Source organism: Malaclemys terrapin, chromosome 9 (genome assembly GCF_027887155.1).
Source record: "Malaclemys terrapin pileata isolate rMalTer1 chromosome 9, rMalTer1.hap1, whole genome shotgun sequence".
Classification (NCBI taxonomy): domain Eukaryota; kingdom Metazoa; phylum Chordata; order Testudines; family Emydidae; genus Malaclemys; species Malaclemys terrapin.
Window position 1 is genome coordinate 45,836,612 of NC_071513.1, and position 17,793 is coordinate 45,854,404.

A 17,793-nucleotide genomic window follows, 5' to 3' on the forward strand; every position below is an offset into this window, starting at 1 on the left:
AATCCTGTTACCAACACCTTGCCCCTTCCAATCCCTGTCATCAACACAACCACACAATTAGCATAAAGTTGAGGGTAACCTCCCTCAGTCGTGAAACAGAAAGCATGCAGACTTGGTTGACATCTTTAACATGGTAACCTGAGGTTTTGCTTCTCCTTCTAGCTTGAACGCTGGTTGAGACAATGGAGAAGTATGAGCAAATACTAACCATAGGCAGGGGATCAAGTGCTGAGGTCTTCCTGATGAGGAACATAGAGACAAAGAAACTGTTTGCCGTGAAAAAAATCAAGACAGATCCATCAAAGAAAATGAGAACCAAAGAGGCAGTGCTTCAGGAGGTGACCATCCTGGGCAAACTCAAGCACCTCCACATTGTAACCTGCCATGAGCACTTCTTTGAGGAGGAACATATGTTCATCATCCAGGATTACTGTGATGGTGGCTCCCTGGATGACCACATTAAGATGAGGAAGGAGGGGTACTTTCCCGAGAACACAATCATGGAATGGTTTGTGCAACTAGCTATGGCTGTTCAGTACATCCATTCCATAAAGATCCTGCACCGAGATATCAAAACATCCAATGTGTTTCTCACTAAGAAAGGGATGGTGAAACTGGGGGACTTTGGCATTTCGAAGGTCATGAACAGCACCCTGGACATGGCAAGCACTTTTGTAGGCACACCCTATTACTTGAGCCCAGAGCTCTGCGAGGATGTGCCGTACAGCTCCAAGTCAGACATCTGGGCGCTGGGATGTGTTCTCTTTGAAATGTGTGCCTTAAAGCCACCCTTTGATGGAATAAATCTGGTCAGCTTGTTTTACAAGATTGTGAAAGGCGAGTATGCCGCTGTGCCAGAGTGCTATTCTGAGCCCCTGCATGGCTTGATCCAAACCATCCTGGCAAAGTGCCCAGGAAAGAGACCCAGTGCCAGCAGCATCCTCAACATCCCTTTTGTCCAGCAACACCTGAAGCTCTTCCTTCTTCACCAAGAATCCCAACTCTTCAAGCAGCAACATCTGGCAAAGCTCCATGAGGAGGACAACACAGATCCCCTCTCATCCACACCTCAAAGTAAGACACTGTTGGCTCACCAAGGGAGGGGAGCCTTAAGGCCAAAGTCAGCTCCACGGTATGTCAACACACACAGTCCAGAGCTTTATGAGCCAGAGGAGCTCTCCAGCACTCTAGACAGCAGCTCAGATTACTCTGAAGACTTTGAGCATAAAAGTGTATCTTCCATTGAGGAGAACTTAGAAGATGACATACCCATTCCACCTCTGATCAAGGAGGTGCCAAGAGAGATAGGTAAGAGCTGGGTACTGGCCACTGCTGGGGATAGTCTACTCGACTAGTCTGTCCTATGCTTCTAAATACCATAAAATAATGGGTTCAAACAGTAAGTGACATCAGATAGCCACCAGGGAACACTGGGTGTAGGAGGGGAGAAAAGGCTCCGGAGACCAGGCTGAAATCCAAGAAATGGGAAAGAGAGAAGTGTGAGATTTTGCTGGTTTGTTTTTATTGGTGGGGAGAGAGGAAAGGGAGCAGACCTGCTAGGCCCCCAGCCCTGGTTCTTGACTTTTTTGCCTGTGCAGAATGGAAAGTTTTTGTTATTATTTTACTGCAGTAAGAAGGCTGATTCCTAAATCCTGACAACCATCACTTGCATATACAGATGTAGTATCTCAGGAGATTAAGGGCTTCGTATTAAGAAGTGCCTCCAGTTTTCTTTCTGAAAAATTACACATGTGCATTTGTTTGCATAAACCTCACATGCAAATAGGCATCTGAGCATTCAGGGCAAGTAATTGTGAGCCTAACTACACACTTACCAGGCACAAAGTTAGAGGCCCCTTTGAAGGTGGCTGGAAATTTGTCCTTAAATATACAGCTACAGACACACCCCAGACACACTCCAAACTTCCCACATCATATTGAATTTCATAGCCACACTGGAATGCTCAGACCTGGCCTCAATATTAATATTGTCAAAATTACAAGGGAAAACTATAATTTCAAGTGTTTTCAAATTCAGAACCCAAATACGAAATGTAGGCTTGATGCAGACACATACAACTGCATGTACATCCATGCATGATCTGCATATCTTCGGGATGAGAAGCACATGGTTTTCATATCGACCTTCAGGTCTTGTGTGCAATCTGAACCAAGCACCTCTTGCAGTCTGAGCAAAAGTCTTACCTCTAGCATGTCTCTGCTAAAATTAGAGGTGTCATAACTTTCATGGTATTTTTTCTTTTGCCACGAGAGCTTCATACCAGGATCTCTGTAACCAAGAGCCACATCCTTAAGCTGCTAGTGCAGCAATAAGGCCGCCAGGCCAGCCATAAGAGTACCGTCACGCAGGGGCGGCTCTAGCTTTTTTGCCACCCCAAGCACGGCAGGCAGGCTACCTTCAGCGGCTTGCCTGAGGGAGGTCCCTGGTCCCGCAGATTTGGCATACCCGCCGCCGAATTGCCGCCAAATCCGCGGGACCGGCGGACCTCCAGCAGGCATGCCGCCGAAGGCAGCCTGACTGCCGCCCTCGCAGGGACCAGCAGGGCGCCCCCCGCAGTTTGCCGCCCCAGGCACGCACTTGGAGCGCTGGTGCCTGGAGCTGCCACTGCCGTCATATTCAAAGTGCAGCTGACTTTTAGGTTCTGCAGGTTCTTGCTCTGTCAGGCTAATGAAACAATCCTAAACATGCCTCTGCCATCCTGGATTTCCTCTGCAATAAAATATCCAGGCAACCGCTTTGGCTTTAATTCTGTTTGAACATTACACAGAACTGAAGGGCTGGCTTGAGACATGTGATTCCCGGATTCCCTCCTGCCATGACCTGAAGCTGAGGTGACAGCTGTGCTATGTAGAGGGCACAGAGAAATACTCCAGTCCTTGCCCTTTTAACCTTGGAACCGCCAGACATTTCAGCTAACAACACTGTGGAAGAGCCAGCAGTTGGCTAGAATGACCTCTCAGGGAGGTGCTGGCAGCACACTGGGAAACCATGAACCACACAATATAGTGTATTGCAAAGTTACTAGGCACTGCTAAATAACTACACCTATAAGTTCAAGGGGCATAGTAAAGGGCCCCAGAAAAGCTCACGGGCAATTTTTTTGCACTGTGTGAACTTAAAAAAAAAAAGGATGAGCATTTCCCCTGAAATTTTGTATAAAAATAAGGACTAGTCAGATTATTCTTACAGAGGCATATAGAGCTGTCTACCCTATGTGCCAGCCCATGACGCCGGCCACAGTGGCCAGCCGTGCAAGGGGAGTCTGTGGCGTCCCTAAGGGAAGTGGTGCCTCTGTGCACCTAGCTCTGGGAGGCAGTGCCAGGCCTCTCGGCGTTTTCTTTGGCCGGTGCAGCTCTGCATTGCCCGCAGAGCAGGGACATGCATTATAGGCACAAACTGAGCCCTATTTAAATAAAAATAAATATGTAACCCAACTTTTTCCCTAAGCTGGGTATATAAGCAATAAGTAGTCACAACTCATTATGGGTTGTATAAGGCCTAACCCTGCAAGTGGTTACTACCATGTACATCCATACTCCTGTGCAGAGGCACATGATTCCAGGATGGGGGTGAGGACACCCAGACAACTCATAGTATTCTAGAGGTTTGCTGTCTAGGGCTATAAAGAGCTTTGTACCAGGCACACTTTTCTATCAGTTAGAACTAGACAGACCCATGCATACAACTTCGCTCTGCTCCCCAACCTGACTTACAACATCCCCTCTTAACCTAGTTCTGCCCCTCCCTGCAACACTCTCTGCCAATGCACCTCAGGCCTGGCCTGCTGCCGCCTCTGCTATTGCAGGCAGGCATTAGGGAGAGCTAGCCATGTGAAAATGGCTGGTGGCTTTAGGATGAAGTAAAATCAGATCTAGGATAAGATCAACCAAGTGGATGTTTTTACGGGGGACTTAACCAGGATTTAAACTAGAGACAGGTCTGAACCAGAGTCCCAGATTTGGACACTTGGAACTTTGAGGGAGCTAAAATTTGGACCTATACCCAAATTTGAATCCTCATCTCAGGACCATCTCTGGTTGACACCAGTGTTGTCATAGAAAACCCACAGCATTAAGCCCCTACTCTGTCTGACATGTGTCTTCTTTCCTTTGTTGCAGACCAGTGCAGCTCTCCTGACAGACTATTATCCTCCAGCCGTCTGAGCACAGATTTGCAAGGTACTGTCACATGTCCTGCACGATCCCTGAAACCCAGAGCAATGAAAGCCCAAATCAGGACTTTCACGAAGGCATGCATGATCTTGGTCAGACACAATATATCCCCCACGCCAAATGTGTGCCCACCATTCGTTTTTGCACACATTGCGTTGTTGTACAGCTGGGTTTATGCTGGGAACAGATGTGGAAAAGACAAAATATAGCCAGGAAGATGGTTCTGGAGTATGCCTGGGAATGTCAGGACAGAGCCCCAGTGTCATCAGAGTCCAAGCTCCACTTTGCAATCCCCTTGTGCAAGTCAGAGAACATTCAGAGAACACCCAGCCCTCTGGCTGATTAATCAAACCCAGCCCAAACTGGAAATTCTTTCATCTTGTTACAAAGTGGCTTCCTGCACTGAAAATCTTGGTGTTCTGACACAAGTTGCATAGGTCAGGGGTCCTCAACCTTTTCCTTTCTGAGCCACACCCCCCCCCCCCCCTGCCGCCACACACACACACACACATAGGCGCCGACTCCATGGGTGCTCTGGGGCTGGAGCACCCACGGGGAAAAATTGGTGGGTTCTGAGCACCCACCGGTAGCTCCTCGCCCTGCCCCAGCTCGCCTCCGCTCCACCTCCTCCCCCTCCCCTGAGCATGCCGCTTCTCCCCCCAGCTCCCAGCTCTTCTCACCATGAAACAGCTGTTTTGTGGCGGCAAGTGCTGGGAGGGAGGGGGTAGCAGGGGGAACACAGCGTGGGGGGGGAAGAGGCGGGGCCAGGGCAGGGATTTGGGGAAGGAGTCCAATAGGGGCAGGGAGGGAAAGGAGTTGGGGCGGGGACTTTGGGGAAGGGGTTGGAATGGGGACGGGGCAGGGGCAGGGCATGGTGGAGTCGGGGTGTGGCAGGGCAGTGCGAGCACCCACCGGCGCCGGGAAAAGTTGGCACCTATGCGCACACATATGCTATAAAAACTCCACGGCCCAGTTGTACCACAACAACGGGTTTTCTGCATATGAAAGCCAGGGCGGCATTAGGGGGTTGCAAGCAGGGCAATTGCCTGGGGTCCCATACCACAGGGGGCACCACAAAGCTCAGGCTTTGGCTTCAGCCCTGGATTGTGGGTCTGGAGACCCTGGGCTGCAGTCCTGCACAGTGGGGCTTTGGCTTTCTGCCCTGGGCCTCGTGAGTCTAACATTGGCCATGCTTTGTGGACCCCCTGAAACCTGTTCACGGCCCCCAAGAGAGCTCCAAGCCTCTGGTTGAGAACCACTGGCATAGGTCACTGGCAAACACATGCCTTCTGGGGGAGCCAGCTAGTCCTGCCCTCTCAGGGTATGTTTCAAGTAGGGTAGCAGGGAGGCCTTGTCCCACACCTCTCTGTCTCTGTTGGGGAGGTGTGCAGTCCTGGCATGAGACATGCACAGGGCCTCCCCCCAGCTGAACTGAGGCCATCCCCTGTGCAAGGGCCAAAGGTCTGTGTAATGTGATATGGAGATGGCGTGGCGGTAGGCCAGGGAGTGAAGGGTGGTGAAGTGTGATGTGCATGTGTGAGGTGTGTGTTGTGTCGGGGCACAAGGTTGTGTGTGCTGAAGAGGTGCTATGTAGGGGCAGGTGATGTGTGTGACATGCCAGGGGAAGCGAGTGTGTTGGGGGAGCGTGGAGCTGGGCACTGAGGTGGGTGCAGCGTGTGTGCAGACCAGCAGGTTGAGTTGTGTATTGTGGGGTGGGGGATATTTGATGCAGAGGAGCGTGACTCTAGTCTGAAAACAGCACCAAGAGCAGCCTGAGACTGTATTAATGCTGTTGGGGCTCCCCTGCCCCTCCCGCTGCAGAGTGGAAGGATGAGGCGGAGCTGACCGATTACCCTGATGATTTTGAGGAGGTTGAGGAGACCAGCCTGGAGGACGTGGTGAGCAATGCTCGCTGTGCGATCAAGATGCCAGCTGACAATGAGGCATTCCAGGAGGAACAGATGGATCACCAAGGGCCTGCTGATCTCTCCTTCACCCTGAAGACTTTGTGGGAGACATGCAAAGGTGAGGAAACACTGGAAAGCCAGTAAATGCACTAGGAACTACTAATTTTCTTGCCTTTCCATACTAACTGCAGGCCTGCAGGGGACGGACAAGGAGGCTAGGCTCATCTGATTCCTGGGCTTCTGCTTTGCAGGAGACAAGCTGAGCTGTGAAAAAGGTCCTCAGCTTTTTCCATGCTGTGAAGGAATTCAACTACCCACAACCTCTCTCCTTCACACACGTTGTCCCAGAATCCTTTGCATCATTCCACACAGGGCACTGGCGTAGTGACCCCTAGGTTCAAAAGCTCAACGTTAGCCTGAGGCCCCAGGTGGGAAGTAGGAGTGGGGGGTGACTCCACCCACCTCCCTAATGCTACCGTTGGTACCTTCTGGGGGGCTCTGAGACACGACTTGGGGGAGTGAAGTGCAGTCACTATGGCCCATTCTTTCTGCTATGTCTGCCAGAGAGAGTAGGGTAACACTTAGCACAGTCCATCCCCAGCGCAATCACTGTACACACTTGAAACCAGTGAACTTCCCGATCACCCCTCAGGTAGCTAATCATCATTATCTCCATTTCACAGTTGGGGAAACTGAAGCCAAAAAGTCATGTGACACACCCCAAACTGCACAGTGCATCCGGGCAAAGCTGAGACTAGACTGCAGCCTGGCTAATTCCTTCCCATCACCCTGATGTGGCATCAGCTGTCCCTGCCATACTAAGTGCAAGGTACAGCAGCAGTTTTGGTGCTGTAGACATCTATCTACCAGAAAGTGGCATGAGATCTAGAAATACTACTGAATGACCAATGGGCAGTGTCAGTCTTCAGTCCCTAGTCAGCTGGGCTGGGTTTGAACAAGTGAGGTGAGAAGCAAGGTTCCATACTACATTGCCCAACTCTGAATATACCCGCCTGGGGTCATCTAAACTCATCTCTTTGTCACTTGCCTGCAGGTGAAGCTGGACCTTCTCTGTATGATGAAATCACAGGTCAGGCCCAGTTCACCCCTGAGGATCTGCAGCCTCATTTTGAACATCGAATGGGCCCTGACCACCTGGAGACCTGCTATCTGCTCCTCAGCTTGGACCAGGAAACAACTTAGTCCAGGCCTCTTCATGGAGACAGCCTGAAGGAAGAGAGTTTAGCTGAAGATACAAAGTAGTGTGCTGCTGAGTGTTGTTCCGGATTGGCAAATAAGGTTGCCTGATGGCCAATGCTGAGTTTTCACTCCTTGCTTGGTACATAAGAACGGCCATACTGGGTCAGACCAATGATCCATCTAGTCCAGTGCCCTGTCTTCCAACAGTGGCCAGTGCCAGGTGCTTCAGAGTGAATGAACAGAACAGGCAATCAAGTGATCCATCCCCTGTTATCCACTCCCAGTTTCTGGCAATCAAAGGTCTAGGGACACTCGGAGCATGGGATTGAATCCCTGACCATCTTGCTAATAGGCATTGATGGACTATCCTCCACAAATCGCATCACAATAATATAAAGCACTGAGCCTGCGGGAATCCTGCTGCAGAGATGGAGTGCAGAAGGAGGGTGCAGAGGCATAGGTGCAGTTACTATGGTATCACTTTCCGATGCAAAACTAGGGTTTATCATTTCCAAACTACATTTTCATTTGCCCTTGGATTATTTTTTTGGCCCAGGAGATGGAGCTGTAGGAAGTAGCATAATATAAATAAAGGTTTGTGACAGACATTAGAAGGTTTGACAGCTCTGGGCACTGAAGTACATGGTATAAGCAGAAGGCTCAGTCAGCAGTGTGGAAATATAGACTCTTCCGCAAGTCTAGTTCACTTGCTAATCCTGAAGTCTCTGAAAACTCCCCCAGTGTCTGTCTATCTTGTGCCACAGCCAAATGCTGATCCACAGAGCCAGAAGCTCTAACTAAGCCCAGAGCTGTAACTGTAATAGGTACCACTTCCCTGGCAGCAAAGTTTTGATCTGGTCCACTACAATCTTTTATGGGATTTGTGTGAAATGATGAAATATGAGAGCTAGTCTTCCCTCTTTCTTATCTTCAGACTAGAGTCCCGTTGCCAGCTGATCACCTAATGCTTCTGTGATTTCTTAGTCAAGCTGAAGTTCTGAAGTGGCAAGAGTCTCATAGGTAACACATGCCATCTCTGCACTCAGAATGTCTGCAGACACATCTGCATGGATTGCCTCCCACAACCCATATTAAAAGGGACAGGGTCACATTTCTATCTGAAATTTGTGTACCAAAGATTCCTATTAATGAAAGAGATTAAAGGAAACATATGTAGCAATTCCACTTTGACAGAACTCTCATGCACTCATTAGGGAGTGGAACTCATAGGCAGTGTTCCCCGGGCCTGGTGCTGGTGGAGCTCATGGCTATGCTCATCCCCAGACCCCACAAGTGGTTGTTTATTGGTAATAACATCAGCACAACTAAAATGGGAGGTGTGTGCAGAGAGGAAGGGGCAGGGGAAGGGTGGAGGTCAGAGGCTGCACAGGGTTGTTGGTATTGCTGCCAGGTCTGCCCAAGGGAGCAGGAAAAGCCTTATATAAAAAAATATTAAAGCAGCATTGCCAACCCCAAGTGTTCAAACATTGTGAGTCAGGCCCAAAAAATCATGAGCATTTAAAAAATAACTTTGGAGTCTTATTTGCCTTTAGAGTTCACATTTGCAAGCCCAGACACTTACCTTTTAATGAAAGCTAAGATTCTCACATAATGTCCCAACTCCAAGACTGGGTGTGTGTGTAAAAATAGCCACCAAATATCACAAGAGTCGGAAACACTGTAAAAAGGAATTTTTGAAAAACATCCTGTCCATGCTATTTAAAGGGTGCTCTGTCAAAAATCTGAATGTTTTAAAACAACTTGACAATGTCCCTTTAAATCTGAGATGGCTTTGAACAGCTGTGACCATGGGCAGACACAGTTACTGCACTTAACATGAAAATAAAGCTAAAACTCAGACTGAGTTGCTGATTAATAATAACAGTTCTGCTCTATCTCCTCTGCAACTCTCAATGGGGAAGAAAGGGAACACCAAAGCTTTCAGTATCTTTATTCCTTCCTACTCCGTTCAGCCTTTGCAGTATTGTTATAATCGTGTTGGTCCCAGAATATGAGACAAACAAGGCCAGCTCCTGTTGATGAAAGACACAAGTTTTCAAGCCTCACAGAGCTTTTCTTCAGGCCTGGAAAAGATAATCAGAGTGCCACAGCTAAATATGAGGTGGGAGAGGTTATTAATTATAAGGGGTTAAGATATGTTGCGAGCAACGACTTATTCGAAATGCTAAATTCTACCAAACAAAGATCTAGGCAAATAATTTCCAGTTAACAATTTATTCTACAAATTTACTCTCTTTTTCTGCTTGCAAAATATCCATGACCCACTCCTGATTTACTTAATTAAATTAGTTATTCAAATTGTGGAAGTTGGAAAAAGAGCAGACATTCAGGAAGAGCAAGAGTCAGGCTAACTCTAACAGCTAATAATGTGAGACTTCCAAGCAGGGCCTGGGTGAGTGGAAAAGAACTGTAAGAGATGTTGTTTTTCAACCTTGTGTTAGATAAGAATGGAACACAGACTGTAGCAGAAATTGCTGAGGAAAGTAAGATGTCAGGAAGGAATATGTATAAACAAAATGCAGTTGTTGATCATTACTGTATGTAACAAAAGGTATAAATGCTTGCCCTAATTGTTTATCTTTTGGGAGACCTGCCATTGTGCATTCTCCCCCTTGCAATATTGCTTGAGAATAAACTGCTTCTGACATGTTGCAACCAATCTCAGAGTGAGGACTCGTTTTTTTCTCCCACAAAACCTTTCCACAAAACGTTTTAATCTATGGAGTAACATCAAATATTCTAAAATGAAACTATATTGCTTAAAAGTGACTGGCCACATCAATCACATCATACTTTTTCTGTTTCCTGACTGGATCACAAGCAAGCGCTTTAAGTGCAAATGCTGAAATTTGTTTCAAAATTCACTTTCTGTGAACTTTTGTGCCAGTAAAATTTGCTCCTTGAATGTTCAAGACAACGTGAGCTGTGAAGAGAGACAACTAACAGGCGAGTTTCAGAGGGCACAGCTGCAGACTCTACTTGAAGGTAGCAGGACATGGGAGTTGTTTGCGCTTTGTGTACAGCTGCGTAGCTGAGCCGTGGGCCCCTGAGTAAGCAGCTGAGACAGGTCTGTTTGTTGGTGCCTTGCTAAAGGCCATGAGGTTATAACCTTTGGAGCCACTGTTTGAAGTCTTTGAGTATTTACTGGCTCCCTGGAGGTGAGGGGTGGAGCTGAGCTGAGCAAAGCAGGGCAACTTCGCATAAAAAGGTCACTTGCTAGGTGAACTCAAGAGCCATTAAAAGAGACAGGTAACAGGAGAGTTTCAGAGGGAGTTGAGAGAAGGAATGTGAGAGGCTTTCCTTCCAGATTCAGCTCTATGCATGGGTGGTGGGTATAATAGGCCATGCTGCCACCATCCTGTCGCCGGACAACTGGACTGTGGTAGCCCCCACTTTCCCAAGACCCCCACCACCTCCACCACTCCACCCACACCCCCAAGGTCCCGGCTGCTCCCTCAGGACAGGGGAGCGAGAAGCGATGCGGAGAGCCAGCGGCCGGCGGAGTGAGGAGGCTCGACCAGGCACTGCTGGGGCTGGCAGCTCGGCAGGTGGGGGACCTTCTGGGGTCGAAGGAGCTGGCGCTCAGGGAGGCTGCCGGCAGCTCTTGGCCTGGCCCGATTGTGGTGGGAGGGAGGACCGTCAGGGGTGGGGGGGGGGTTGGTGGCTTGTCCCAGCACTGGGGCCAGCCCAGCACTTGGGGGGGACGGCAGCTTGGTCTGGTCGGGGGGGCCCATCAGGGCTATTCTTTTTGTGGGGGGTTCAGGGCTCTAGTGTGCAGGGGGGCGGGGCTTTGGGTGGAAGGGGTGGGGCTGGTGGGCTAGCCTCCCCAAAGCAGGGGTTCACTCGCTGCCCATTGCTCTATGTGCAATCTCAAGATGGCCAGCGATGGAACAGGGTGGTGACCTGCGATGGATGAGCCATTTTCTCTTTCCTGCTTGAAGCCAGAAGGTATTTCCTGTGCAGAAAATGCAAGTTGGTGGCCGTGCTGGAGGAGAAGATTCTTGGATTGGAAGGGCAAGTAGAGATGCTGCTGAGAATCAGAGAGATGCTGAGGACTTCCTAGCCAGCCAGCTTTAGGAAACCCCAGTACCCAGGTTCAAGGAAGAAAGGAGCTGGTCATCAAGGAGTCAGAGAGAGAGGAAGTCAGAGAGGAGGACTGGCAGTTCATAACCACCAGAGGCAAGAGGTCGTGGTGGCATTCTACACAGTTGGAGGCAAAGGAAGATGGGCAGCCTATGGCCACCAGAGAGAAGAGGACCAGGAGGAATTCCATACAGCTAGAAGTTTCCAATCATTACCAGATCCTAAGCCTGGAAACTGTGGAAGGTATCTTTCAAGCTCCCACTAGTCTGAGGGAACGGAGAGATGTACAGAATATACATAGAATCATAGAATATCAGGGTTGGAAGGGACCTCAGGAGGTCATCTAGTCCAACCCCCTGCTCAGAGCAGGACCAATCACCAACTAAATCATCCCAGCCAGGGCTTTGTCAAGCCTGACCTTAAAAACCTCTAAGGAAGGAGATTCCACCACCTCCCTAGGTAACCCATTCCAGTGCTTCACCACCCTCTTAGTGAAAAAGTTTTTCCTAATATCCAACCTAAACCTCCCCCACTGCAACTTAGACCATTACTCCCTACATGTGGATGGAAGCTCAGCTCAACCTGTAAGAAAATCAAGCTTACCTCTAAAGAAAATTCCAAGCATCCAAGGGAGACAGTTGATCCTTGTTGGGTATTCAGTACTGAGAAGAATCAATAAGACATTCTGCAAGGGACAGGTGGATAACAGGATGTTGTGCTGTCTTCCCAGAGCCAACACATGAGACATCACTCTAAGACTGAATAGTCTGATAAAGTCAACGGGCAACATGGAATATCTCACAGATAGTAGATGACTTCAAGGAACTCAGAAGCATGCTGAAGAAGAATGTTCAAGCAATCTTCTCTGAGATCCTTCCTGTCTCACAAGTGCAGGAAAATAAAAGGCAGAAGATTCTGGAAGCAAACTGCTGGCTAGGGAAGTGTTGTAGGATAGAGGGGTTTGTGGAACATTGTTCCACTTTCGATGGGAGAGGTAGCTGTATAGGTTGGGTGGCTGGAAACTAGAAATACAGCGTAAATGTTTAACAGTGAGGGTGATTAACCATTGGAACAAGTTACTGAGGGTCATGGTGGATTCTCCATCCCTGACCATTTTAAAATCCAGATTGGCTGTTTTTCTAAAAGATCTGCTCCAGAAATTAGTTTGGGAAAGTTTTATGGCCTATGTTTAGATTATGATCACAATGGTCCTTTCTGGTTTTTGAAACTATGAAACATGAACAGGGCATGAGCCTGGCTAAAACAAATTTCAGGGAGCTCAGTGGTTTGAGCATTGGCCTGCCTAACCCAGGATTGTGAGTTCAATCCTTGAGGGGGCCATTTAGGGATCTGGGGCAAAAATCTGTCTGGGGATTAGTCCTGCTTTGAGCACGGGGTTGGACTAGATGACCTCCTGAGGTCCCTTCCAACCCTGATATTCTATGAAATTCACTTGAATATTGTCAAACTATATTTGCCCTGTTCAAACTCTAGAAGGCACAGACATTATGATTTTGGTGAGTAGTGAGGACCTCGTTGAGGAAGTGGTAGTAGGGGACAACTTGGGCTCCAGTGATCATGAGCTAATCCGGTTTAAACTAAACGGAAGGAGTAACAGAATTAAATCAAAGACTAGGGTCTATAATTTTAAAAAGGCCAATTTTAACAAATTAAGGGGACTGGTAAGGGAAGTGGATTGGGCAAACATATTAATGAATCTTAAGGCAGATAAAGCCTGGGATTACTTTAAGTTAAAGATGCATGAGCTGTCAGAGGCCTGTATCCCAAAAAAGGGAAAAAGATTACTAAGCAAAAGATTTAGACCGAGCTGGATGAGCGACCGACTCAAAGGGGCAATTAGGAAGAAACAGAAAGCGTACAAAGAGTGGAAGAGGGGAGTGATCAGTAAGGAAACTTACCTTAGTGAAGTCAGAGAATGTAGAGATAGAGTGAGAAAGGCTAAAAGCCATGTAGAGTTGGACCTAGCGAGGGGAATTAAAAGCAATAGTAAGAGGGTTTACAGCCATATAAATGGGAAGAAAGCAAAGAAGGAAGAAGTAGGACTGCTGAAGACTATAGCCGGAGAGGAGATTAAAGATAATCTAGGCATGGCGCAATATCTCAACGAATATTTTGCATGGGTGTTTAATGAGGCCAATGAAGGTATTAGGGATACTAGCACCGTGACAGAGGGGCAAACAAAATGGGGGATTACCGTATCCGAGGTTGAAACAAAACTCGAACGCCTTAATGGGGCTAAGTCGGGAGGACCGGACGATCTTCATCCGAGAATATTGAAGGAATTGGCGCGGGAAATAGCAGGCCCATTAGCGATAATATTTAATGAATCTGTAAACTCGGGGGTGGTTCCGTTAGACTGGAGAATAGCTAATGTTGTTCCTATTTTCAAGAAAGGGAAAAAAAGTGATCCGGGTAACTACAGGCCTGTTAGTTTAACATCTGTAGTGTGCAAGGTGCTGGAGGAAATTCTGAAAGAGAAAGTAGTTGAGGACCTTGAGGTTAATGGCAAGTGCGATAAATTACAACATGGTTTTACGAAGGACAGATCGTGCCAAACGAATCTGATCTCCTTCTTCGAGAAAGTAACGGACTTATTAGATAAGGGAAATGCGGTGGATCTAATATACCTGGATTTCAGTAAAGCGTTTGATACTGTACCCCATGAGGAATTATTGGTTAAACTGGAAAAGATGGGGATCGATATGAAAATCCAGAGGTGGATAAGGAATTGGTTAATGGGGAGAATGCAGCGGGTGATATTGAAGGGTGAACTGTCAGGTTGGAGGGAGGTTACCAGTGGAGTTCCTCAGGGTTCGGTTTTGGGACCCATTTTATTTAATCTATTTATAACTGACCTCGGAACCGATTGCAGGAGTGGACTGATAAAGTTTGCGGATGATACGAAGGTGGGAGGCGTTGCCAATTCGGAGAAGGATAGGGTTATTCTGCAGGGAGACTTGAATGAGCTTGTGAATTGGAGTATCAGAAATAGGATGAAATTTAATAGTGAAAAGTGTAAGGTGTAAGGTTAGTCATTTAGGGATGACTAACAACAATTTTAGTTACAAGCTGGGGACGCATTGGTTAGAAGTAACGGAAGAGGAGAAGGACCTAGGGGTCCTTGTAGACCGGAGGATGACTATGAGTTGACAATGTGACGTGGCGGTGAAAAAAGCCAATGTGGTCTTGGGATGCATTAGGCGAGGTATATCTAGTAGGGATAAGGAGGTGCTGCTTCCGTTGTACAAGGCGCTGGTGAGACCTCATTTGGAGTACTGTGTGCAGTTCTGGTCTCCCATGTTTAAAAAAGATGAACTCAAATTGGAACGGGTGCAGAGAAGGGCCACTAGGATGATCAGAGGAATGGAAAACCTGTCGTATGAAAGGAGACTGGAGGAGCTCGGGTTGTTTAGTCTGACAAAATGAAGGCTGAGGGGGGATATGATTGCTCTCTTTAAATATATCAGAGGGATAAATACAAGGGAGGGAGAGGAATTATTCCAGCTTAGTACTAATGTGGACACGAGAACGAATGGATATAAACTGGCCGTGGGGAAGTTTAGGCTTGAAATTAGACGAAGGTTTCTGACCGTCAGAGGGGTGAAATATTGGAATGGCCTTCCGAGGGAAACGGTGGGGGTGAGGGACCTGTCTGGTTTTAAGATTAAGTTAGATAAGTTTATGGAGGGAATGGTTTAATAGTAAAACATATTAGCTGAGGAAGACCGAGCAATGGTAGGTAAATAGTATAATGGCTAACAAGGGTCAGGCTGGAGACTCTTGCCTACATGCTCGGGGTCTTGCTGATTGCCATATTTGGGGTCAGGAAGGAATTTTCCTCCAGGGTAGATTGGCTGAGGCCCTGGAGGTTTTTCGCCTTCCTCCGCAGCATGGGGCAGGGATCACTAGCAGGAGGGTTCTCTGGCAATTGAAGTCACTAAAACACAGGATTTGGGGACTTCATCAGCAGAGTCAAGGGAAGGGTAGGGACGGTTTTGTGGCCTGCAGCATGCAGGGGGTCAGACCAGATGATCATAATGGTCCCTTCTGACCTTAAAGTCTATGAGTCTATGAGTCTATTATGACTATCACTATATCCCCAAAAGTGTGCTTGGTGCTGGACAACAAGTAGGAAGGAATTGCTGTTGCCTGGAGGAGCTGAAAAAGACTATGTATAAATGAAGGAAGCATTACCTGCACACATTAGGGCACCCCACCTTTTCCCAGTCCGTAGGGCTCCAGACGTAACCCGGTTAATTTAGGCACTCCCACCTTTTCCCAATTCATAGGGCTCCAGGCAAAAAGCACCTACCCTTACCCAATCCGTAGGGCTTAGGGCCACCCATACCCAATTCATAGGGCTCAGGGTGTAACTAACCTGGTAAATTTAAGTACCCCCACCCTTTCCCAATACTTAGGGCTCTGGGTGTATACTACATCTGCAGGTTTGCAGGACCTTTTACCAGTGAAAGAGCCTTACACAGTAATATACTACATAATCTCTATTTATTAACAATCACCAAAAACAGACTGCACATGCTACACATACAGTGCTCACCACTTCCAATAAAACACAACTTTTCTTGATGGCCAGTCAGAAACAGGTCCATCTGGGGGACTTCAGTTTCTGCATGGTGTCATTGGCAGAGTGTTACGGTCTGGCAACTCTGATCTTTGGGGCTGTGTCCTGGAGTTAGTTCCCAAATAACTTCCTTTTGGACCCCAGTTTATATAGTGAAATTTGAGTTCTTTTTAGCTATATCTTAACTAATCATTACACTAAAATTTTACTAACCAATCCTAACATAGTGTAACAAAATTATTTAACCAATCCTACTCCACCACCTTAATTAATTTACACCTAGCAAAATTAATTATGTAACAGACAGAAACAATCAAAGAACCAGACAGAGACCATACGGATAAACAATAGGGAAGTGGGGACCATAATGACAAAACAATAAAGAAATGAGGATTTCACAACCACAACTATTGATAGGTGATTTCTTGCCAGACAGGATGCTATTAAACTAAGTTTTCTTTAGCCATCTTTCTTTATCTGGTGATTGTGGGTGCCATTAGGGCAGGGTCTCCTTCTTAACAGCCTGATATTACATTGCTTTAATGTAATTTAAATGGAATGTAAGGATGTGACTTTCTGCTTCTCAGCTAATGGCTGCTGCTTGGCTGCTCTTTTAATCTGTCTCAGAGGAAGGCCTTAGGCTTTAGGCCTTACAATATGGTTGCAGACAAAGGCCTTATCCTTACAGAAGGATGAGAGTGGGGTACCCCAAAAAGCAAAGTGACTCAACAGGACGATTTAGCAAGTCTTGATAGGTCTACTTCTTTGTGTTGTTTTTTTTCCCATCTCTTTGTTAACACTTTTTAGAGAGGAAGGATTACACTGTAATTATAATAAATAGTGTTAGTGAAGAAGTGTGTGGGACACATGCTATGCTTTGGACACATGCTATGCTTTGGAAACATGGAATATTCAAATATTGTATCAACTTTCTAAGTGTTATAACGATGCACATATTGTTATGGGCTGGCTAGTGACTGGACTCCTAGCTCAATGGGTGTGCTGCTACAAGATATTTTCCTGTAGGAGCTAAAATCACTGGGGGTACGGTGGGGGGTGGGAAGGTAATTTATGCAAATCTCTAATGTTAAACAAAGCAGGTAACAAGTATGGGGAAATTTTGCCCCCTGGAGCAGGGCCGTGGCAACAAAGAACGTGGCCCCCTCCGAACGGCAGCCCCCTCCGAACATATGTCCGGGCGGGGCCCCTTACAATGCAGAAATTGGAATGCGGTATTTATTTTGCCACTTTTAGGGGCCCCCTTCCTTGCGGGGCCCCCTCCGGTCAGAGGGTACGGAGGGCGCTCGCTACGCCTCTGCCCTGGAGAAATAGCATAGAATGGTTTGACCTGGTTCAAGTGGCCTGACAGAAAAAGAACCATAAACCATATAAAGTAGCCACCCTGACATAGGGAGAGAGTTCACTCACCCTCAATCCAAGAAAGACATGAGATTGTGACCAAGAGGGATAGGCCCTGCAAAGGATCTGAAGTACTCTGAAACCTGCCAGATCTCCATGTGAAAGGTGGGTGTCCATCTGGTAAGCCAGGCATGCATGAAGACTGTTTAAAGGTTTTATGTTTTCTCTGTAATTATTTTGTTCTGAATAAAAAGTACTTTGCTTTACGAAGCCTGGCTGATCATCACTGGTTAACCCTGTCATTGCCCCAGACAGGACAGGCTGGCAGGTGCTGAGCAGAAGCCGGTCCTCTTGAGATCATGACAGTGAATCACAGGAGTCAGCAGTCTAAGGACCCAGTCTGGAGGGAGAGGATTGTGAGATCCC

At 47.4% G+C, this 17,793-nt stretch overlaps 1 protein-coding gene across 1 annotated transcript; it reads left to right on the plus strand.

Annotated features, from left to right (window-relative positions):
• Window positions 1–242: 242 nt before the first annotated feature.
• On the plus strand, window positions 243–7,304 carry LOC128843163 (serine/threonine-protein kinase Nek4-like). The gene is made up of 4 exons (XM_054039756.1): window positions 243–1,308; window positions 4,141–4,200; window positions 6,016–6,219; window positions 7,156–7,304. Exons 1-4 carry the CDS (start codon window positions 243–245, stop codon window positions 7,302–7,304), a joined length of 1,479 nt encoding a protein of 492 aa, XP_053895731.1.
• Window positions 7,305–17,793: the final 10,489 nt, after the last annotated feature.

Excerpts from the sequence above, each read along its gene's own strand:
- LOC128843163 (XM_054039756.1), top strand. The coding sequence starts at position 243 with ATGAGGAACATAGAGACAAAGAAACTGTTTGCCGTGAAAAAAATCAAG. Across the intron at positions 1,309-4,140 it reads GGAGGTGCCAAGAGAGATAG|ACCAGTGCAGCTCTCCTGAC; the intron begins GTAAGAGCTGGG and ends CCTTTGTTGCAG. Across the intron at positions 4,201-6,015 it reads TCTGAGCACAGATTTGCAAG|AGTGGAAGGATGAGGCGGAG; the intron begins GTACTGTCACAT and ends CTCCCGCTGCAG.